The sequence below is a fragment of the Mastigoproctus giganteus genome, chromosome 10 (assembly GCF_048544385.1).
Source record: "Mastigoproctus giganteus isolate SK-2022 chromosome 10, ASM4854438v1, whole genome shotgun sequence".
NCBI lineage: Eukaryota > Metazoa > Arthropoda > Arachnida > Uropygi > Thelyphonidae > Mastigoproctus > Mastigoproctus giganteus.
In genome coordinates, this window is record NC_143584.1 from 186,372,010 (window position 1) to 186,397,037 (window position 25,028).

The 25,028-nt window shown below is 38.3% G+C and overlaps 1 protein-coding gene across 1 annotated transcript; it reads left to right on the plus strand.

Annotated features, from left to right (window-relative positions):
• The first annotated feature begins 5,493 nt into the window (after nucleotides 1–5,493).
• LOC150079641 (gamma-sarcoglycan-like) lies at nucleotides 5,494–19,316 on the plus strand. Its single transcript, XM_090383563.1, has 8 exons — nucleotides 5,494–5,596; nucleotides 7,656–7,981; nucleotides 9,196–9,297; nucleotides 9,418–9,499; nucleotides 14,388–14,507; nucleotides 15,027–15,099; nucleotides 15,692–15,815; nucleotides 18,829–19,316. The coding sequence occupies exons 2-8, from the start codon at nucleotides 7,658–7,660 to the stop codon at nucleotides 18,994–18,996; spliced, it is 993 nt and encodes a 330-aa protein (XP_090239689.1). The 5' UTR covers nucleotides 5,494–5,596; nucleotides 7,656–7,657; the 3' UTR covers nucleotides 18,997–19,316.
• The last annotated feature ends 5,712 nt before the right edge of the window (nucleotides 19,317–25,028 follow it).

The window sequence follows — 25,028 nt, forward strand, 5'->3', positions numbered from 1 at the left end:
ATGCATAAGATCCACTAATGAATAACAAAAACCATCTCAATACCATCTCACGGGCAAAGAATAGCGGTCCGGAGGATTTCCTCCTATATCTCCGGTTGTTGTTTAACCGAAAATACAAACCGGTCTTGTAACACATAAAAATTAACAGCTAAATATATAAAGGCCATAAAGGATTTATTTTTCATGGAACCCTGATTAAATAATACCTTAAAATTTATGTTGTAAATTAAAATAAATTTATTTACTACGAGTACAAGAATTATAAAATAATACATCTTCCCAAATGACACGCTGTTTTTTTTTAATAGCTATCTTCGTAATCTGAATAATTAATAAGCATCTTGAACTTTCCATTAAGACAGCTCGCTAATTTTCATAAGCAAATAGAAGTATTATTTTATTTCTTTTTTTTTTTTCCTTTTTGTTACTTCTCCCTGAAGGAGTGAGTTGTTGCGAAGCGTAGGTCATAACTTTCTGTCAGGCGCATATGTTACCCTATTTCTGATTAGGTTTCACGTTTTACTGAATACGAAATATTTCATCTCCATACGATTTCGTACATTTTTTTTTCTTTTTATTTTCTTTCTTTTTTTAGGGTAAGATTTCTCTGAAGTAATCTTAGGGTTCATAAGAGAGTAGAAACACTTCAGATTGAATTAATTCTCAATTCTTTAGGCCCACTCATCTGTTTACCGTCTAGGTTTTAATCAGAGAGAGTAAAATGATGACTGCCATATGGATATGACAGCCTTATTATCGAGTGTGTGGGTGGGAAGAAGTTGAACGAGTGGGTGGAAGGAGGGGGGGATCCGTATCATTTATACATACAGGATGTGGAACCCGTCAAATACGCCACAGAATATTCTGACGCACAGTTCAATAATATTAACTTTTCTTTTTTTAGAAAATTAAAAGCGAAAAGTCTTCGGGGAAGAACAGAATAGATGTTAAATAATTCTAAGATATAATAATTAGTTGGAGCCCCCCACCAGAACTGTTCCATTGAATAAATAGTTTCTAGTTGCAACAGTCTAACGAAATAATCTACAGCAACACGAGGTGTGGCAATAAAATTCCCGGACTGGTGCTTTGCGGTCATGTTTGAAAATAAGTGGTTGTAGTTTTAACTTCCTCCAACAGATGGTGGTACAGAGATCGTCCAGTAGGCTGACAGATTGCAACCAGATTTCAAAAATCAAATTTTGTTTTAAACTGGGAAATTCTGCAACAGAAACGTATGAAATATTAAAAACTGTTTTTGGTGATGCAACTTTAAGTAGTATCAGTGTGTTTGAATGGGATAAGAGGCTCAAAGACGGATGTGAGGATGTTCGCAATGACCCAAGGTTAATGGGCGTCCATTAACCTGTTGAAATGAAGACAGAATTGCAAAATATCGGGAAATTGTGGCAAGAGATTGTTGTTGGACCTTTAGAATGATGGTTGATGAGTTGGACATGAAGAAGAGGACGATTCGTAAAATTCTGCATGAATATTTAGGGGAAGGAAGGTCTGTACAAAATTTGTGTCATCCAGCCTCACGGATGAGCAGAAGCAACGAACAATGTTGCTATTCAGGACAATCCTAATTTCCTCGACTGTATTGTCACTGGAGATGAGTGTTGGGTATTTCAGTACGACCCAGCGATGAAGTACCACACCATGATGACTTCAAAATCATCATCAAGGCCCAGAAAGTTTCACTGAAAGTTTCTTCAACAAACAGGGTGTGATTCACAGGCAATTTGTATCTGAAGAGCAGAGTCTGCGTTCTACGTAAAGGTGCTTCAAAGACTATTGAAGCGCATTTGCAGGGTGAGGCAACAATTTTGAAAGAAAGGCAGCTGGTTCTTGCTGCCCACCCATTCCTCACTTGCTGTGAAGACATTCCTGACGAAACATCGCATTGTAGAGATCAACCATTTATCGTACTCACCCGGTCTAGCACCAGCAGACTTCTTCCTCTTTCCCAAGGTGAAAACTGCCCTCAAAGGAAAGATATTCCAGGATGCTGAAGACATAAAGAAAAACACAACCACCGAACTGAACATCATCTCTTGGGACACCTTCGCTGACTCTTTTCAGGTGATTACTTTGAATAAAAATAAAACCATTTTTGAGCTCCTTCACTTTGAGTTCTTGTTATTGCACCAGTCCAGGACTTTAATACCATAGCTGGTATTAAAAGGAATTCCAACATACCTTTAAAATGAAATGCATCGCTAAGCGAGTTGATCATACAAAAATTAGAAGATGCAAGATGGTGGATATGGTAGCACATGTCGACTCCTGGATTCATTCCATCGTTAGTTTGGCAGCCTTGAAGGATAAGAGCAAAGAACTAATTTATGGTTAGCATTATTTATCTTAAATTTTATCCAAAATCGTTGGAAAGTTTCCACTATAATTATAAAAATTAAAAATGCTTATAATACACACCTTCCTTCCCTCATATTAGGGGATTTTGTAAGAGAAAGATAGAAGAGAATAGAAAGCTATAAAAATATCTATTTAACCCTTCATATCTAATGCTGCTGATTTTATTAGGTCTCATTAACTGCAATAAAAAAAAATAAATTCCACAGAAGAAACCTCTTTTAAAACATTATTCCATTATTAGGTATTTTATCTCCAAATTACACCCATAATTGTCAGAGTTCAGAAGTAGTCCAGCAGATGGCGCTGTGCCTTAACGATCTAAAAGCATCTTTCCTCATGACTCATAATGCAAAGTTATTTTACGTTGGGAAAATCTGCTGATGCTAGATAAAAATTGAAAGCTTTCCTTTCCCGTTTCACCCTCCCCCCTTTCCCCTCGCCTTTTCTACCTTCGCAATGCGAAATCCCTCATTTCTCAGAGGGTCTTCAAGTCTCCAGCGATGAATTCGAAGAAGAAAAAAAAAGAATCAGAGTAAGAAAGTAAAAGTACAGTTGAAGGAATGTTAATTATTGCTAGCAATGACAAAATATTAAGCAAATACAAAGAACCTAAGCCTCAGCAGCAATTTTTAATATCTTCATACTCCATGTTTCTAAAAGATGGTTAATACCCCTGAAGAGGCAAAATTTTTCCAAGAGAGAGAGAGAGAGAGAAAGAAAAAAAAATCGTAACACAAAAGAGCTATGTACTTATTTCTTTTCCGAGAAGATGCAGTTTTTCCATCTATTAAGAAAATGTTTTCAACTTTTAGAGATGGAAATATGTTTAAGTGTAGGCTCTTTGGCTCAAAGGAACCATCAAAAAAGAATGTGGTATTTAAGTAGAGTACTTCTCTCTCTCAAAATAGAATTCCTTTATCTCTCAACGCTTGAAGAAAGGATTTAAAATGACAAACATCACTAATAAGTACATTAGGAAATAAAGAAAGAAAGAAATAGCACATTACTCATATGATTTTGTAATGTGCATATTTAAAATAGCAAGAAAAGTTAAAATGGAGAACGTATTTAGATTTAAAAAAAAAAACTCTCTCACACTTTTCTAAGCTACTTATCACCATTGTATAAACTTTAATTAATTAGGAAAAAAACAAGTTAGGAACCACTTGAATTATTGATCTTATGTTATGCATAATGCGCTTAATATCTTCACTATCCAGCTGTTTGTCCGTCCGCATGTAACAACTCGACTTCTAGTAGATGACATTTCATGAATTTTTATACTTTTGGCTTTTTAAAAATATTTGTCGAGCTATTGAGAATTTCATTAAAATAAGACCATTAGAAATCCGGCTTTTATTATTATTTTATTTATTATTTTTTTTTTCTGTCCGCGTGTAATAACTGGGATGTATTTTCATGTAATTTTATAATAAGCCTTTTTTAAAAAAAAAATTGTAGACCACTGCAGATTTAATTAAAATTGAACCAATTAAAAATCTACAATTATTATATCGTTATCCGTTTGTCCGTCTGCATGTAATAAATCAACTTCCAAAATGATAATAATCAAAATGAACTATAGATCTAAGATGTTAGTTACTTATGGAATCTCCACATGTACCAAAAAAGAAGAATGATCGTGACTTTATCATCAAATCCCTCGCTTTTTTTCTTAATATGATTTAGTTCATATGTAAATATCGGAATAGAAGGGGGGATGGTGACAGTTTAAGAAGCTATGAATTTTTAAACAGAAACAAATTCTAACTTTTATGACATCTCTTCACAACAAATAATGAAAAAAAAAAAAGCAAAAATAAAAAAAAAGAAGAAGAGATCTTAACAGACAAGGTAGACGCGTTACGAGTATACGAGGCCAGGGAATTTCCATTACAGAGGCGAAGTGAGTACAGTCGGTTTTGTATCCACAGATGGGTACTCAACAAATCCATTCCTCTCTTGGCCAAGGATAATGGTCGATGTTTGGAGACCATCACAGCATCACAATTTTCCTGTCACGGATGGGCGGCAATTTTGTCAGGGCAAATTACCGTTCTCACAGAGACCCCCGCGGGTGGGTACGTGCGTGTGCTGAATCGATCTATACTTGCTGCGCAAATTTACTCAGGCAAAAAGGGAAGGAATTCCAAGTTTGCGAAACGAAAAGAGAACTATTATCAGAATGTCCCCTCGTCCATTCCTCTCCCCCCCCCACCTTTCTCTTGTCTCTTCAGCGCCACCTAGGTTATGAAATAATATAATACCATAATGTTCTTTATATGCTGTTCGGTTATCAAAGCATTCGAAACAGCCCCCCATTCAAAGAGATAACAAAAGAATGGAATTAAAGATAATATTTGCGCTTTGGCACGCATCCAGACTGAATGCAGTCCGAAATATTTTTCAACCGAATAATTTTAAAAGCAACAGATCAAAGTACCATCTAACAATTATTTGTACAGTTGGAACCAAAAGAACAAAATCATTTCATTGTTTACCGTTAGTGACATCTGCCGGAGAATGTGAAGATGAGTTATTCAAATCCCATAGTTTTTTTGTCCATCATCTCGAATCTTTGAAAGATTAAACTTCGCATTCTTGTATTTTTCTTCTTCTCAAGGGTTAACACCAGTAAGTGTGACGTCACAAGAAGAGTTAAACGTCACTGTGGCTTATTTATAGAATGGATGAATTCCAGGTGGTAATTTGACCCTCTTGCTCTAAAAAGGGGTCATTGCTTTGTTTGTCCCAACAATGTCTTTAGTTGAATTTTTATACCACTGCCAACTCCTTTATGCAAATATTGCATACGAATTCGAAATATTTGAAACGTTTTCTTTGACTTTCTTCGGCTGTGAGTCACAGGCTCGTTTAAAAAAGAAATTATAAACAAAAAAAGTAAGACAAGTGGCAGAGTAGATGTAGATTTTAAACAGTGTCCCAAGAACCACTCCAGGAGTTTTAAATAGTTGTATTTTTAGCTCCAGTCACCAGCCACGTACAGGACAAGCGTGTTAGTTGTGGTGTGGCAACCAGGCCTAAGAGATAAACACAAAATACAGTTTAAAGTCGTAAAAGTGGGTTTAAATCGTTTCTAAGAGGTTCTCTGGATAATAATGTGGATGATGACACCTATCAGTGCATAACTTCAACCGCTAAATAGTGGATGAAGTGGAAATTGGATTTTTTATTTAGGATTGCAAAGAAAACCCAAGTAAGTACTGATAGATTTTGTAATAAGAATTGCATTGAGTGGTTGAGATTATGAAAATATCTATTTTAGTTGATAAGAGGAAATATCCATCTATATTACACCTGGCGTTACTATGGCAATATTCTTCTTTAATTGATAAGCGCAAATATCCATCTCTACAATGGACATTTCTTCTTATCAATCTTTAATAGATAAGAAGAAATATCCATCTTTGATTGATAACAGGAAATATCCATCTTTGATTGATAAGAGATGTCTTTATCCATCTTTAATGTATAGACGTACACTGCCCTACCACTAATATCGGGACACCTACCTTTAGACAAAAAAAAAATTTTTTTTGTGTCATTTAATATTTTGTTCTGAAACCTGTTGCTTTTATGACTGCCTTCAATCTTCGGCGCATACTCTCAACCAGATTTTTATAAATGTCACGTGATATGTTCCTCCACTCGGCCTTTAACGCAGCTACCAGTTCGGCATTATCCTTTGGACGATCTCGAAGTACCCGACTAACCAATACATCCCAAAGATGCTCGATATGGTTCAGATCAGAACTCTGGCTGACCAATCCAACTTTTCCACACCATTGTCTTCAAACCACTCTGTTACTACCCGAACAGTATGGCATGGCACGTTGTCTTGCTGATACAGTTATGAGCCTTCCCCCGAAGTAGTGCCATAATTTTGGAAGTGCATAATTGTCCAGGTGGTCCGGGTATTGCACAGCATTCATGATTTTGTCAATAACGACTAATGAGCCAAACCATGAAAGGAGCCCCATACCATGACACTGCCTCCACCAAACTTCATTGTTGGGAGGATACAATCAGGAAGGAATTGTTCCCCTGGCATTCGCCACACCCAGGAACGACCATCAGACTGGTAGAGTGCAAACTTCGACTCGTCTGTCCATAGGACTGTTTTCCACTGCTCTACAGTCCAAGATTCGCGCTCCTTACACCATCTCAATCGGCGTCTAGCATCTGTTGAGGTGATCAATTCGGTTGAATGTGTCATCTTGCATGTGCACCTTTGAAATAGTCTGTTCGAAGCCCAGTGTGCATATTTATAGCAGGTTCTGTGACGTGTTGCGTGCATTGGACCTGTTTCCCCATCCAGTGGGGTGTCCGGATATTAATGGTAGGGCAGTGTATATCTCTTATCAATTTTATTGTATTAAAACTGGAACGAGAGGTCTGATATTAAAAATATTTTCCTTCCTTGGAGACGGCTTGCCCACAAATCTCTCGCATCTACACTGGCTTAGCAAAATTTTAGGCGCCTCCATAAGTCTAATAGCAAGACGTATATTTGTCTAAAAACTCTAGAAGCTTTCTACTCAACCCTCTAACAGACCTCAAAGTCAGATACATAAATTTTCTGCCTTTTTCCTTTACAATAAATGCTGTTATCAGTGATGTATGTGGAGAAAATCAAATAATAAATAGAAAACCCTACCATGGAACTTAGGAACTTGCAACACTTAAAGAATCGCCTTTTTATGATCCATAAAAATACACATAACACACAAACGCTGATGATGAGGCAGCTCGCTATGTGAGGACATCTTATTTTAATTAGGTACTTATCGTGAAGACCCTTTCTCCAGTTTCGTACAGGTTATTGTAAAGTTGGCGTCTAACTTCCTACTTTATTGTTATGATGGTGTGGCCGGCCATAAAATGGGTGGCATATATTTAGCAGATACAGAACCTGCATGATCATCTGCAACATAAATCGTTGTATAAACCATGAGACGCTTATTAAAATAGCTAAAAGTTTTCCAAGTTTCTATTGCTTCAAGCAAACTTTTCTATTATCACAGTGTCATCCCAAAATTCTTTGAGATTTGGATCTTACAAAGACTTTTTTTTTTTTTAAATAAGTGTTTATGAATGTCTTCCGTTGATTTCATGGCAAGGATTTGCGAATAGTTACCTTTTGAAGACAATAAATCGTGCTTTTATGATAAGTTTTAATGGTTTTGTTTGCAATTATTTGTTGATTATTTTTAAAGACAATCCATGAGATGGCTAATAAGGAATTATCTTTTCAGATATGGACAGACGAAAGAGATCTGCCAGAAGGATAAGCATTGTCCTTCCCGAAGATACGGATAGAATGAAAGCGCATCGAGTTAGCATCGTGTTGCCCGAAGGTATGGACCGAAGAAGAGTTTCCAGGCTGCTTCGAATTGATTTGCCTGATGAATTTCCTAATGCGGAGGAAGAGGAGGAAGATGATGACTATGGACCTTTCCAAAAGGGTATTTATGGGTGGAGGAAACGATGCCTGTATTTGTTGCTCATCTTGGTGGTGGCCATGGCCATCATCAACTTAGTTCTGCTCGTCTGGGTAATTACAGTGATGGATTTCTCAGTTGTAAGTCGATTTATATTACCATCTTTAAATAAAGTTAAGCACCTTATTAAACATAACAACATGTACTAATGTATTCTTAGAACGTTGTGAGCATCAAATATATTCTTGAAAAGATAAAGCTTTGTTCCGTTCCAAAACTTACTTAGCATTAATAGACTACACTGGTGTGCAAAATTTAAGGACCAATCAGGTTTTCACATGTAGCTTCTCATAGGAGTGGCCTGGATATGGGAAAAGCGTACCAAAGGAACCTCGTGAGGTACAGAAATGATGAAGGAAACAACACCGACACAACAACGGAAACAAAACGGTACAGAGGGACTTTATTCAAAAATGGCAACATAGCACTGACTGCCATGATACAGATGCATTACTGCCAAAGATGGAACAAAGGGAAGAGGTGGTCCTCAGTAGGAGATATGGCCACCCCTAATGACGATGCAGACTTTGCATCTCCTGTCCATATTTAGAACAATGTTATTGATAAGTTCTTGCGGTAACATCGTCCATTCCTCTGTCAGCGCCAACTTCAGCTAGTGAATATTTTCTGGTGGCGTCTCCCCAGAGCGTCCCATATGTGTTCGATAGGATTTAGATCGATAGAACGGGCAGGCCAATCCATACGAACAATGTCCTTACTTTCCAAAAGCATATCACCAGCTGCAGTGCGATGGGGCGTGGCGTTATCATCCATAAACACGAGCTCGGGGCCAATGGCACTTCGGAACAGACGCACATGGGGAAGGATTACCTCAGTACAGTAGCGTGCACCGGTTACAGTACCGCCTTCCAGTATCTGGAGTTGTGTACGTCCATCCAAGATAACGCCTCCCCAGACGAGAACACCTCGACCGCCATATCGATCTCTTTCAGTGATGTTTGCGGGGTGATACCGTGTGCCAACCTCTCGCCAGATTAGCTGAATTGCAGAATCGCTGCTGAGACTGAATCTACTCTCATCAGTAAAGAGTACCTTAAGTAAAGATTTTGTGGTTGTAACCTTTAGAAATAGTGTTGGTCCTTAAGTTTTGCACATCAGTGTATTTGCCAAATACAACTCAGAAAAGGTTAGGCCTAACTCCATTTAATATTCATGGCAGTTTTAAAAAAAAAACTGTCAAGAAAGGGAATCTGAATTCAGATCATTCTAATCAGAAGTAATTCATTTTATTTCTGGTGTGGATGTAAGAAAATTCATTTTTTTTCTTTTGAAGGCTGGTATGGGCTGGCTGAGGATTACTTCAGATGGAATTCGTGTAGAGGGGGAACTAGAGTTCTTAGATGGACTATATGCTCATAGTGTACGCTCTTCGAAGGTAAGATTCTCTCTAAATCAGTCACGCTATATACTGTCACTGATAATTAGTCATAATGGACAAATATAGAATATAAGACGCTATTTTAATTACCTAACTGTTTGATTTCAATTTTAACAGGCGTTGAACATCGACTCTTCTCTGAATGTGCCAATCACGATAAATTCCAATGACGGGAGAATTCTAAATTCTTTATCTGTAGGTATGAATCCATAACAATGATAGCAATATTACTAGTATATACCAAGAGTATTAATTATCATAAATAGTACACAAACTGAAATAAATTCATATGAAAAAATTCAACCAATTACAACATCCATGCTACCCTCTCCTGAGACCAACTAACTCGGCCACGTTATGAAAAAGGCCATAAAAATTCCTCACGTCATCGACGAGACTTAAGAAGAAAAGACGAAACTCACGTCTTTTCCATCTGGCGAGAGGGAGGACGCCGATCCTACTTTTATAAACGATGAATCACTTATAACCAGTCATCACAGTTTTATGTTAAAATAAACTTTATTGTAGATTTATGGTAATTTTGAATCAAACACATTTTAATATTTATTTTCTTCTTCTTATCTTGTCTCAAAGTGTGGACATCTTTCTTAAGTTTTAAGTGTGTATAGTGTAGATTTGTTTAAAGCCAAACATGTATGCTGTAACATGTTATAGTGTAGATTTTGATAAAACTTTTTTATAAGTTTGATACATTCACTGGCCAAAAAATATTTAACAACTGCTATATTGTGTTTGGGACAAAAATGAGAAACCGAACCACTGATTCCAACATATCCCAGACATTCCCAACTGTATTCAGACCTGGAGAATTAGGCGGCCAGGGTAGATATTGGAAATCTTGGGATTGTTCCTCGAATCATTTAGATACAATTTTTGCGCTGTGGACAGTTTCGTTGTCATCTTGAAAGAATCCATCTCACCCCGGTGAAAAATAAAACGTTGCAGGGAGAAGTCATCCAATACTACAGAAAGATATTTAGTGGAGGTAATCGGACCTTCTAACGGTATGAGAGGACTTACAGGACATACCTCATACCATACTACCACCTCCAGTCGCTTGCTTGATGGAAGCAAGACAATCAGTCTGAATGCATGGCTCCATGAGGTTCAACGCCACACTTTCACGCAACCCTTGATGCAGAAATAAAAAAGTATAACCAAGAGTCATCAGACACACGATGATTTAAGGGCCCAAAAGGTCATATCGCTGTACACGTTGGCACTGATGGCATTAAGTGTAGGAGATCTGCGGATTTACTTAGCAAATACAGGTCAATGTTGAAAAAAATGTACGAGTTAGGATTAAATTTGAAAGTGTCTGCAATCCTGCCCAGACACGATAGGAGGGAGATGATGAGAGCCTTTTCAATAAATTCGGCTCTGGAGGTTGTGCAGAACTCATGGGATAGAATTTTTCTCAGCGTGGTCTGTGCTTGTTAACAGGAGAGACTGCTTCTACAGGGATGTGATACACTTAAATAGAAAGGGTGCAAGAATATTTGCTGACGCTATCGAGGCAGTGAGGTGGGTCCGAAAACTGCTAGCTTCGGGAGGGGGGAATTCACAGAATGCTAGATTAACAGTAGCCGCAGCCAGAAATGGAAATGATTCTTGCACTGCTTCTATTGGAATGAGCAGCAGCCCGGAAAGCAAGCTGCTGGGAACTTCAGGAACAGCTGGTACTCATGAAACTAGTAAATACATGGGCTGTATTAGAGTAACTAAGAGTAAGAACAGGTGCATGTATACTTGCGTGTACACCAATGCTAGGAGTTTAGTAAATAAATTGGATGAATTTGAAGTGTTGGTCAAGATATCAAAGGCAGATATTGTTGGGATATCAGAGACGTGGTGTCACACAGATATAAGCAGTGCAGAATTGGAATTTGGGGAGTACAACGGGTACTAAGGAAGTGCATCCAGTTGACATAGATGGACAGTGCAATGTTGAGTCTGTTTGGTGTGACATAAGGACTGGGAAAGCAAAAATTAGGGTAGGAATTTGTTATTGGCCTAATGAGTACAATGAACAATTATACAGAGAAATAGAGTGGGCTAGTAAATCGGACTGTCTTATAATGGGGGATTTTTGCTTTCCAGATATAGACTGGAACATGTGACTTAGTCACTTACACACTAGCAAGGCTTTTGTGGATTTATTGGATGATTTCTTTCTACAACAGCATGTTAGAGAGGCAACTAGAGGGAGTAACACTCTTGATCCAATTATCAACAGTGATTATTCATGCATTAAGAATTTACAGATAAAGGAACCACTAGGAGGCAGTAATCACAGTGTACTGATGTGGGATTTATTAAAGATGTAACTACCATCAGGGGTAAAGAGAAGAGTTTTTGCTTTCGTAAAGGTGAATACAGTGGTCTCAGAAGTTCTATACAGTGGGATGAACTGATAATGTTGCCAATAGCAAATTCTAAATGGGAAGAATTCAAGGAAATAATCTTGGAAGCTACTAGGCTTTTCATGCCAACTAAGAAATATTGTTTTACGTTTAGGCCCAAATGGATGTCAGATGAACTAATGAGACATATGGAAGAGAAGAAAAATGCATGGGATGCATATAAATTATCGGGTGACAGAAGCCTATGGTAGACATAAACTAGTCTGTAATCAAGTCACAAAAGAGGTTAGACAAGCGAAGGCAGATTATGAGAAATCTTTGGCAAAGGATGTAAAGAAAACAGCAAAGACTTCTTTAATTATATAAGAAAACAGCAAAGACTTCTTTAATTATATAAACACTAAAAGGTAGGGAATGAATCTGATTGGTCCATTTTATATCAATGGTTTTACTTTAGATAATCATTCTCAGATAGCTTCCGAACTAAATGAGTATTTTGCATCTACATTCACACATGAGGAGTTATTCAAGGAGGACAGGTACAGATCTAACAGGAAGTTAAATGATTTTGTAATAACTGAAAGCAAAGTGGAGGAGAAATTGTTGAAGTTAAACATAAGAAAGGCATCTGGAGTAGATGGGATCCATCCAGTTATATTAAAGGATGTGGCAAAGGAAGTAAGCAAACCCTTAGCCATAATTATAAGAGCATCCTTGGACCCAGGGGAAGTCACCACGGACTGGAGATGTGCAAATGTGTCCCCCAATTCACAAAGGGGGAACAAAGGGTGACACGAGTAATTACAGACCTTTTAGTTTTACTTCTATTCCGGGGGAAATTATGGAGTCACCAGTTAAAGAAGCACTGTAGGATAATCTAGACAAGACAGCAGTAATTCAGGCACAGCATGGTTTTGTTAAGGGGAAGTCTTGTCTAGCCAATTTGATTGGATACTATGACTTGGTCACAAAGCAACTGGATACAAAAAATAATTTTGATATCATATACTTGGATTTCAGGAAAGCTTTTGACACTGTTGCAAATGGATGACTACTGTACAAATTGGAGCAGTATGGCATTAGGGACAAGTTGCTACAATGGATAAAAGGATGGTTGAATGGGAGAATACAGAGAGTGGCGATCAATGGATACTGTTCTTCTTGAACTAATGTTATTAGTGGTGTCCCTCGGGGTTCGGTATTGGGCCCATTGTTGTTTTGTACATTTATCAATGATATTGATGAAGGTATATCAAGCTTAATGTCAAAGTTTGCAGATAATACAAAGATTGGCAGGCTTGTTAATAACAGTAATGACAGTATGTTGCTGTGACAGGATCTGGAAAAGTTGGGCTGAGAAGTGGCAATTGAAGTTTAACATTGACAAATGTCAAGTACTGCATATGATAGCTATAACCTCAGAGAAATGTACCAACTGGGTGGTGTTACACTCAGGATAGTGGAGAATGAAAGAGACCTGGGGGTAATTGTGCAACCAGATATGAAGTTTGCTGAGCAGTGCAGACAGGCCGGCAGAGTAGGGCATGGGGTCTTGTCAATGATATACAGGAATTTTTCTAGCAGGGATAAGGAGGTGATTATCCCCTTGTATAAGGCAATGGTCAGGCAAAACCTTCAGTACAGCGTACAGATCTGGAAGCCTCATTTTAGGAAGGATGTAGAGTTGCTAGAACGAGTTCAGAGATGGGCAACAAAGCTGTTAAGAGAAACAAAGGGGTGCTCTTACGAAGAAAGGCTTAAGTTCTGCAAATTGCATATCTGGAGACTAGGCACCTGCGAGGCGATCTGATAGAGGTGTATAAAGTCTTGAATGGATTGAGCAGGCTCGATGCTGATGGGATTCTTCCTCTTGCTCAGATTAAAAACCTGAGGAGGCATAGATTTAAACTGAGGAAAGACAGTTGTAGAATAGATGTGCGTAAATTTGCCTTTAGCCAGCGGGTAATTGATTGCTGGAACAAACTTCCATCTGTCATTGTAGAAGTTGACAACTTAAACAGATTCAAGGCAGAACTAGACAAAGATTTGTAACGAATGGATCAGTGAAGTGGGAAGGGTTTTTTTTTTTTTTTTTTTGGCTGATGCTGTATTAGCTTGCTTTCTTGCATTGTGTGCCTCTACTGATGCTAATGATCTTTTTTCCACTGTTCCACATTTCAGTCTTGGCGAAACCACTTCAGTCGAATCTTTCGATTCTTTTACAGAAAGAAGTGGCTTTTGTATAACCGCACGACTACCAAATCCCAAATTCTACTCCGGTCTCGTTGTTGGAGTACTGACTTTCTTCTTTACTTCTTCCTTTTAGAGCTGCATTCTCATTTTGTCTTCTGTTCATTGCGTGCTTTTCAGAAGGTGATTGCACTCGTTCTCTCAATTATTCCACCTGCTAAACTTGCTCCAACAACACCTGCCTGAAAATTGGGAAGATCACCTGTCTTCCTCAAAACCAAGAAGCCCCAAGGAATCGTACAATATTTATCTGATAGCCAGTAACTTGTGATCATACCTTGTGACAACTTTTATTTACATACCGTAAGTTTGTCCGTTGACGCCAAATACAAAAGGTTTATAATTTTTTCGCCAGTGAGTGTATGTGCATTTAAACAATATTTATCATTTAATCAATGAACACTTTAAGCTAAGTTAATTAGAGTCAATAATTGGGCTTTTGTGTTTTACTAGCTGACTCGGTATTGGAATCAAAAGTGGACCAATTCACAGTTAATGATCAAAACGGAAAACTTCTATTACATATTGAGGATAAAGAAGTGATAATGTCAGCCCAAAATATGGTAATCTCAGGTTAGTGAAACTATATATAAATAAGATTAATTATTGTCTTGTTATGTGAATGTCAGAGAGATTTTTTTTTAATTCACAAATAAAATAAAATTTGGAGACAATTCAATGTTATCTTAGAACTTCTTGATAATTACATTTAAAGCTCAATTCTTATATAAATATTATTTATTATATTATATATTAAAAGCGAGTCAATAATAACAATTTAATATAAAATTTTAAATTTTTAAAATAAAAATAAATAAATAAATTGGGACGAAGAATTTTAAATGCTTTAAATTGTATTATGCAAAAATTATTTTTTTCTTTTTATTTAAAAATATCAAATTGGGATCTTTATATTATTATTTCATCTATTTTTATTAAAATTCCAAAAATACATTATGATTTATTTATTCAGTCAAAAATAACGTGTAATTTTGTAACTTTTCTCTAATAATAATGAAATAATTTTAAAGTATAAAATTATGTGCATTGCTGGTTATTTACCATTCTTCATTTTTCTTTTTCTGCAAGTAGAAGAAGGAGGAACTCTCTTAAATGGATCTATTCAAACAAATTTTGTAGAAGCTGCACCTTTCCAGAAACTCCGGTAGGTAAGAAATAATAGTCAACAGTAAATAAAATAATATTTATCATATATAAATTTTAACCTGTCACTTCATATAAATAAAATAAAAAATAAATGTCTCGTATACTGCTTTTAACATAAAGAAATCACCCATTTAAGTTTATTAATATGATGTAACAGAACATTCAAATAAATGCTCCTTATCCCCTCCAGAAATAATATTTATAAATTCCCATAGAAAGAAATTTTGACAATAATTCTACCCAGCGACATTTGAAATATAATTATGCTTTAGTGAGTGTTGCATTTTATTATATCTTTAGGCCTTTCTAGGCTATCTAAAATGACGCCCCATTCACTATAAACTCGGGCAAATGTGTGCTTTTACATAATGTCCTGTGCAACCTATAAAAAAATAAATATCATTCAAATGTCTGTTTTATTTGAGATTTTGTTTAACTTCAAGCTCCAGTTATTTCATCCAAATGTTTTATATTTATTAAATTTCAATTCTGCATTTATTTTCTTATTTTTGTGTATATAAATGCTTTAGAATTCATTACTTTTGTAATTGGCTTTCTGGATCTGAATTAAACCCAATATTTTATAACAGATTGGAGTCTCCAACAAATAGTGTGAACTTAAAAGCTCCTGAAGGGATTGCCATGGAAACGAGAGTTGGCGACATTAGCGTCACCTGCGGTAAAAGTATGAAACTGAAATCGAAAGAAGGAGTGGTACGATATTAATATTTTTAAATAATTAAATGAATTATCAATTATTTATTATTAATTGTATTTAATTATTAATTAATTAATTAATAATAGTAGTTAATTTCAGAATTAATTACTTGTTAATTGTAAATGATTTTTGTTCGAAAACACAAAACGAATTATCGAATAATTGAAAAGATTTTTTTTTTATGAAGCAAACAATTTCTCATAATAATACAAAGTATCCAATGAAAGTAACTCCAATCAAGAGGGGGCGCGCGCGTAGTTTGCCATTTTTATACTTCCAAAACTAATTTCGGATGAGATCGACTTTGTTGTGTCTGTGAAGCCTGAAAAATGGTGCAGACACAACGTTGATTAAATAGATTTATTTCTCTCTCTAATGGCAAATCGTGTGTATAAATGTGTAGCCTTCGAAATACGTTTCTTCGCTCTATTTTTCGTTTATCTAATTTTACCGGTATTCAGTTCGCTCTACAACATCTATCTGCTCATTCGAACGCCGAGATGCGGGGATGTGCACAAGCTAAATTGAGCTTTTCTTTGTTGAAGATTTTTCAAAATGAAACCATTCGTGTCCCCTGAAAGTGCTTTTCCAATAGAAAAAAAAAAAAAAAATGCGTTTTATTCTAATTACAAATCTTTCGTTTTCGTTCGTTTCGACTGCAATAGCTGCCTTTTCTATTTCGGGGGTGTTTCAATCCATAAATCCTCTTTCTCGTGCCTTCATATGGGAGTGAGCCACGTGTCCGGGTTTCGTGCATCATCCGCTCTTCTGATATTTCTTCCAACTACAAATAGCGCACCGGAGGGACCATCTGTTTGTACACATGCGTAATTGAAACCCACAATTAAATTAACGAGAATGTTTTGTGTTTTTGAACGTAAGTGAATATACAGTATAAACTGCCCTACCATTAATATCCGGACACCCCTCCATGGATAAGTAAACAGGTCCTATGCATGCAACACTTCACAGAACCTTCTAGAAATATGCACACTGAGCTTCGAACAGACATTGCAAAAGTGGGCATGCAAGATGGAAACCAGTCCTGTGGACAAACGAGTCAATGTTCGTACTCTACCAGTCTGATGGCCGTTCCTGGGTGTGGTGAATTCCAGCGGAACAGTTCCTTCCTTATTGTATCCTCCCAACAATGAAGTTTGGTGGAGGCAGTGTCATGGTATGGGGCTCCTTTCATGGTTTGACTTGGGCCCATTAGTTGTTATCAACAAAACCATGAATGCTGTGCAATACCAGGCCATCCTGGATAATCATGCACTTCCAACATTACGGCAATTCTTCGGGGAAGGCCCATACCTGTATCAGCAAGACAACGCGCCATGCCATACTCCTCGGGTAGTAACAGAGTGGTTTGAGGATATGAGTGTGGAAAAGTTGGATTGGCCAGCCCCGAGTTCTGAACTGAACCCTATCGAGCATCTTTGGGATGTATTGGATCGTCGGGTATGTGCACTTCGAGATCGCCCAAAGAATAAGGCCGAACTGGTGGTTGCGTTAAAGGCCGAGTAGAGGGGAGGAACATATCACCTGACATTTATAGACAGCTGGTTGTAAGCAGCGAAGATTGAAGAACGTCATAAAAGCAAAAGATTTCAGCACAAAATATTAAATGACACAATCAAAGCTATTTTTTTTTTTGTCTAATGGCAGGTGTCCGGATATTAATGGTAGGGCTCCTACTGTAGTAATTATTTTACACATTGATGTTAAGTTAAATCAATACTTGATGGCATTAATCTGATCTGGCACACTTTACCTACTTTTGCATTATTATTTCATAATAGATCAAATATATACACTGCCCTACCATTAATATCCGGACACCTGCCTTTACACAAAAAAAAGAGCTTTTATTGTGTCATTTAATATTTTGTGCTGAAACCGTTTGCTTTTATGACGTCCTTCAATCTTCGGGGCATACTCTCAACCAGCTTTTTATAAATGTCAAGTGATGTTGTCCTCCACCCGGCCTTTAACGCAGCCACCAGTTCGGCCTTGTTCTTTGCGCCATCTCGACGTGCACGTACCCGACGATCCAATACATCCCAAAGATTCTCGATAGGGTTCAGATCAATCCTCTGGGCAGGCCAATCCAACTTTTCCACACTCATATCCTCACACCACTCTGTTACTAACCGAGGAGTATGGCATGGCGCATTGTCTTGCTGATACAGATATGGGCCTTCTCCGAAGAATTGCCATAATGTAAGAAGTGCATAATTGTCCAGGATGTTCTGATATTGCACAGTATTCGTGTTTTTGTCGATAACAACTGATGGGCCCAAGCCAAACCATGAAAGGGGCCCCATATCATGACACTGCCTCCGCCAAACTCCACTGTTGAGAGGATACAATTAGGAAGGAACTGTTCCCCTAGCATTGACCACACTCAGGAACGGTCATCAGACTGGTAGAGTGCGAACCTCGACTCGTCTGTCCATAGGACTTTTCCACTGCTCTACAGTCCAGGATTCGTGCTCCTTACACCATGTTAATCGACGTCTAGCATTTGTTGAGGTGATCAATTCTGTTGAGGTAATTCTGTTGAACGTGTCATCTTGCACGCGCACTTTTGCAATAGTCTGTTTGAAGCCCAGTGTGCATATTTATAGCAGGTCCTGTGACACGTTGCATGCATAGGACCTGTTTCCCAATCCATGGACAGTCCGGATATTAATGGTAGGGCAGTACAAATTTTGTATATATATATCCTTTCTTTCTGTCCTTGAGTTACTTTCATTCCTTCTCTCTCTCTAGTGTTTCTCATTCCCTCGCTGTCTTTCATTCAATTATCTGTCCCTCTCTTTCTCTAATTTTTTTCCCTTCTCTCTGTTTCCCCTTTCTTTCTCTCTTTCCTTCTCAATTTCTGTTTTCTCTACTGTCTATTCTTGATATCTCTCTCTCTGTCACTAGTTCATTATCATTCTTTTTTCTTTCCCTCTCTCTGTATTCACCTGTCTGTCTAATGTTTTCCATTACATTTACTTGCAGATCTGGCTCGATTCGGAGCACGTGGAGTTGCGACATCTTCAACTGAGCAATCCGGGGAAGAACAGAAGAGGTCAGACGGCAGGGTATCAGATGTGCTCGTGCGAAAACGGGCAGCTGTTTCTCGCCCCGGCGGAGAGTCATTGCCAGACTGATAACTGTCCGTTGTAACCGCGGAGAAATGTTCGAGACGTTTTTGCTTCGGGCGCCGTTGCCGTTGTGGCTACGAAGAATGAGAAATGCACTTTGGGTCTCACGGCGGCGAAATCCCGTCTGCGAGAATGACCTCACGAGGACTAATGGAACGATGGACGGACACTCGGGTTTATGCGATGCTCGCTAAAAGGAATCCGAACGAGCCGTGGTGAAATTGTTAACCACATGTTACCCGCTTTAATGGACCGGCTTTCGTGTTTTACTCAATCTGTCTGCTCAACACCTGTAAATATCTCACAACTTGTTTCTCAATAAAGTGCGCGTCTTCTCTCTTCTCTCTCTTTGACCTCTCTTTCTGCCGAATTCAACGGCCAAACTGCTTTACACAAAAACAGCAATTTCATTCCAAGAAAAACGGGTCAAACGAACAACTGTGTGGACAGAAGCATGTAGATAGATGGATAGATGGAGAGAGAGAGAGAGGTGGGAGAAGTAGATGGACGATAATGATCTGTATTCCTCCAAAAGAACAACTGCGATAATCGTCTGTGTTGTCTTAGCAACGAATGAGTGTCAGTTTCAATTTGAACCGTTGCCATGTGAACCGCTTAAATGGTTGTCAATAGCGACGAATATTAAAGGTTTCGATGGCGTTTGAAGGCTGTTTACGAATGTATTTTAAAGCGACGCACTTTTTCGCTTTCGTACGACCTTTACCCTTCCGCTCCCCGTCCTGCGACACACGCGCTGTTAACGGCATCTTTAGCGGAGGACGTTTGTGGTACTTAAGTACACCGGGTCCGCGATAGGGGGAGGCGCGATTACAGTTTTAGCGTTATCTGCTAATTACGTTCTCGTCTGATGAGCGGAAAGTGTGAGAGCGGCCGCATCTGTGTGCGGAAATTACGAAGCGGACACTTGGAAAGCGCGAAGTTACGGAGTGTAGAAATTTGGAAACGGAAGCGAGTTCAACGAGCAGTTCCGGTTGTGGACGTGGTAATGAACATCGGTCACACACCCAACTGCACTCTGTCAACCGGCAAACACATTTCTTCCAACTGCAAAACATTTCTCTCTCTCTCTCTCTCTCTCTCTCTCTCTCTCTCTCTCTCTCTCTCTCTCTCTCTCCTTCCTTTCCCCCTTTCTTTTTTTCACTTTCCTCTCAATTCTGTTTCTCTTCTTTTCTCTCTCTTATTCTTTCGGCCTTTACATTCTCTTTCTCTCTTCCGTCATCCAATCATCCTTTCTCTCAACATATGTTTTTTCTCTCTCTCTCTCTCTCTCTCTCTCTCTCTCTCTCTCTCTGTTTTTTACTCTCTTTTACTCAATAATAATTGAGTATTCTATTGCATCCTCGTCTAGCCACTCGTTTGTCTGTCTTTCTTTTTCTTTCTGTCACTCATTCATTCTTTCCCTTCTTATCTATTTCTCTCTTTCAAGCATTCTTCCCTTCTCTTCCTTTCACTCATTCATTCATTCTTTTTCCGTATATTTCTGTCTATCATTTATTCATTCTTTTCCTTTCTCTCCATTTCTCTCTATCTCTCTCTCTCCCTCTCTCTTTCACACCTTTCTCTCTATCTTGTTCATTCTTTCTTTCTTTCTTTTTCCTTTCTCTTTTCTTCTCTCTTTCATTCATTCAATCTTTTCTCTTTCTATCTATTTCTCTCTTTCACTCATTCATTAATTCATTCATTCTTGCTTTTCCTTTCTCTCCATTTGTCTCTTTCACACCTTTCTTTCTGTCTTTTTCATTCATTCAATCTTTTCTCTTTCTGTCTCTTTCATTCATTCATTGTTTTATCTTTCTGTCTATTTGTCTGTTTCATTCATTCATTCATTCATTCATTCATTCATTCATTCATTCATTCTTCTCTCTTTCACGCCTTTCTTTTTATCTCTTTCATTTATTCTTTCTCTCTTTCTTTTTTCCTTTCTCTGTAGTCTCCCTTTCATACCTTTCCTTATCTCTTTCATTCATTCATCCTCTTTCTGTCTATTTCTTTATTTTATTCATTCATTCTTTCTTTCTTTTCCTTTCGCTCCATTTCTCTTTTCTTTCTATCTCTTTCATTCATTCTTTCTCTCTTTCTTTTTTTTCTTTCCTCTGTAGTCTCCCTTTCACGCGTTTCTTTCTATTTCTTTCTTTTTCCTTTCTCCGTATTTCTCCATTTCACACTTTCTTTCCTTGTCTCTTTCATTCATTCATTCATTCATTTCTCTTTCTGTCTGTTTCATTCATTCATTCCGTTTCTCTCTATCTGTTTGATTCATTCTTTCTCTCTCTCTTTCTTTCTTTTTTTTTCCTTTCTCTGTATTTCTCTCGTTCACGCCTTTCCTTCTCTGTTTCGTTCATTCATCCCTTTTACTTTCTGTCTATTTCTTTCTCTTTTCCTTTCTCTGTATTTCTCTTTTTCGCACATTTCCTTCTCTCTTTCATTCATTCATTTTTTTTTTACTTTCTGTCTATTTCTTTCTTTCATTAATTCTCTCTTTCTCTTTCCTTTCTGTTTATTTCTACCTTTCACATCCTTCTTTCTATCTCTGACATTCATTTTCGTTCACACCTTTCTTTCTTTCTCTATGTAGCACATTCTGCTTCCTTACGTCTCTCTCTCTCTCTCTCTCTCGTTCTTTCTGTGTTTCTGCCCTTTCACTTGACTCGCTAATAAAGAGCCAAAAATGTAAGTTGGTGTCGCGTGCATTAAAGCTGGCTGTCGGAGTTTCGCCTTTCGATCCGTTTCCACCCAAATTTATCGGTGTGTGTTGGGGGGTGGGGGTGGGGATGGGGGGTGTAAGGAGGACATTTCGCCCTGCCGTAGGTACTCGACACGTGTGAAAGATATATACTCGTATTCTATTTCGCGTCGAGTGACAGTTGACAAGGATTGGCCGCTCTTTGCGACGTTTATTTCGAATCTTTTCTCTTTAGAGAAACATTCGCTACGGTCAGAGCAGACTCTAACGACACTCCTCTAAATCCCGTTGTCTCGGAAAGCGCGCTTTATGACCCAAAAAGTGTCGGCAAAGTCGGAGCAAAATAATCGTTCAAAGCGAGAAAAAAAAAAAGAAAGAAAAAAATTAAAAAAAAATATTTAAAAATTCTTCATAAATAGTTTTTCCCAGTAGAGAAACCCTCTCAGGTCTCAACGCAGCATCTAATAATCAAAGATGCCTCGGAGCAATCCCTGCCATTTCTCCATTGAAATTGAAGAACAAAAACATATTACCCCCCCCCCCAAAAAAATTGCCAATAAAACGAACCCTCTTGAATGACGCATGGGTAGAGGAAGGAGGAGGGAAGTGGGTGGATGGGGGTGAGGATTGCCCTTTCTCGTACGAAAACTCTGACACTTAATTCAGTACCAAGAGGAGCGTTACAAATCCAGTATCGTCCGATCCGTGTTTACTTTCAATATGCGCGTCTGTCAACGCGTCAACCCTTCAAAGTGGCAAAATTTTAATACTGAACATTGCGAAGTGGACTTGTCAGGCGACGAACGTGTCCGTAGCTTCGCAGCTGCGATGGCGGCGGCTTTTACCTCCTATTCTTCCGCTTTCAATAAAGCTCCTCGCCGCCGCTGGAACTCCCCTCTTAGAAACCTGTCTCCGCACCATGATGTGCGGATGAATGCGGAGTGACAGACACAATGAAACTGACATTCGCAATTATTCCCCGTAGAGACGAGAAATTTGCTTTCTCCGTAAGGGCAAGTCGGCACGCGCGCACGGGCAGACAGACAAACACGAACGCGCACACACGGCCAGTTGTGGGGGGAGGGGGTGCTCTCAATTTACGACAAAGTTCAAAATGTCAATATCAATCTTAATGCTATAAATAAAGGAAAAAATGTGACCGACGAAAAAAGAAAAGAGAACAGAAATAGTATCTTTTGGTTATTAGTAGACATCGAATTATATTCATTTGCATATGTGAGTACACAAAGTGATTTATATTTCGGCCTTTTAGAAAGATCTGTAAAGCCAACTCAATTTTTATTAAAATTTGGCCAATAGAAATCCAACAGTTATTATTTCTGTTAGTCAGTCCGTCCGCATGTACTAACTCGACTTCCAGTGGATGTATTTTCATGAATTTTTTATATTTGGCTAGAAAAAATTCTAAATAATTTTGGTGAAGTTAATAAAGTTATTTCTTGTGTAAAAAAAAAGATCATAAAAGCGTAGTATTTGCAGAGATATACAACTTGGCCTTCATCTTCCACCAGAGTCTGTCTGGACAAGGTTGGAAACAAGGTTATATGCAACATTATGCTAAAAGTTTTGATTCTATAAAGAGTTGTAGATGCTATGGCTACTGCGAACGTTACTGCTATTGGCATTGGTGAGCCAGTTCTTACTGATTCTTTGATTAGAAAACATTTGCTGTCCATCGAGACTCATTTTGATTGGTTACCTAATTCTATAGCCAAACTTGAAGCATGGAGACTTACTCTGAGAGCCCTCGTGAGTAGCACAGTTGGTAGGTTCGCCATACTCCCCACACCGGGTGGAAAACGCCTCGAGAAAAGACTTCGAGTCCCGTCGATGACTTGAGGAGTTTTTATGGGCCTTTTTCACAATGTGGCTGAGTTAGTCGGTCTCAGGCGAGGGTAGCATGGTTTTTTCTCCAGGAAACTTGGGTTTTTCCATCCAGCAAATCGACCACAGGACGCATGCAATTTACAGACAATATACATAAGATGATGAGACCCCACATATGGTCGAAACCGCTTTATTAATACCTGCATACACTTTAAATAAATTGAAATATATTCCTCCCTCGGAGTAGTGTTTTTTTATTTATAGTGCAATATCGAGGCAACTCGTATTTGAGGACTTCTGGATTTTGTAGCAAACCCAGTTAGCTCAGTGCCACGTACACTGAGTGGACAGAAATTATGGTATACCTATCTAGTAGCAGGTAGGCCCACCTTTCGCACGGACAATTCCACAGGTATTTCCATCCATGCTTGCTGCACCGCTGTCCATAATTCAGTCGCATTCCAGGATGGAGGATCCAAAGCTCGAACGGACCTTTCCACAGCATCCCAAACATGCTCCACAAGGTTCACGTCCAATGAACAGGAAGGCTCTTGTGGGGAGGCGCATTGTCCTGCTAGAAGAGTCCATTGCCCTGTGGGTGCACGATGACTATGAAGGGACGCAGATGGTCTGCAAGGATGGACACTAGATGCTTCTAGACGTACCAGAGATGCCAACCTGTGCCAGCTGAACAAGCCCCACACCATTATCGATCGTCCACCTGACTGAACAGTTCCTTTTTGATATGACGGGTGCATACCTTCGTGCAGTTTCTATCAGATACGCACCTTCCTGTCAGTTCGAAATAACTGGAGACGGGACTCATCGGATTGTGCAATTTCTGTACCACCTCCTCGATAGAGTGACCCATGCGTCGGGCACTCACTATCATCCCTCTTTCAAAGTTGGTTAACTCACGACGTTTATCCATACTGACATCGAATTACCGTCTACGTGAATGCAGTGATGAAGTGTACCGGTGGGTTTGTCCACTAGCGAAAGGGATAAAGCGTCGCGTTGCCTAGGAACCTAATACCCCATGAATTCTGTCCTTTCAGTGCATAGAATCTCGATGTTTTTTGTCCTGATCATCTTGATTATTTTTACTTGAATAAAAAGATTTTAATAATAATAAAATTATTATAAAAACCTTTTTATTCAAGAAAACATTGCAAAATAAAAAAAAGGAAGTTTCAAAATGGCGCTTAAAATTCCCTATAAAAATGCTTCCGTTTAAATACTTAATTTTTATTGGTTGCCAACGGCTATTCCATTTGCCAACATTATCACCACGTTTAGTAAACGATCCGTTGAGATGGTAAACCCCCTTATTAGGAAAGTAACAGGATGGGATCCCTAGAATGGTCCATTAAGATGGCCACACGCCGAGTGACTTAAGTTTTCTAATCCCTTTTGATAGTCATTACAGGATCAACGTGTCAAAAGATCATTTTCCAATAAAACCACAAAAAAAATCGGCTTAATCTTAAAAGAACTACTTC

What these genes read in the sequence shown, in the direction of transcription:
- LOC150079641 (XM_090383563.1), top strand. Translation starts at nt 7,658, where the DNA reads ATGGACAGACGAAAGAGATCTGCCAGAAGGATAAGCATTGTCCTTCCC. An exon ending in TCTAAATTCTTTATCTGTAG is followed by an intron (nt 9,500 to 14,387) that starts GTATGAATCCAT and finishes GTGTTTTACTAG; the next exon opens with CTGACTCGGTATTGGAATCA. An exon ending in TGAAATCGAAAGAAGGAGTG is followed by an intron (nt 15,816 to 18,828) that starts GTACGATATTAA and finishes ATTTACTTGCAG; the next exon opens with ATCTGGCTCGATTCGGAGCA.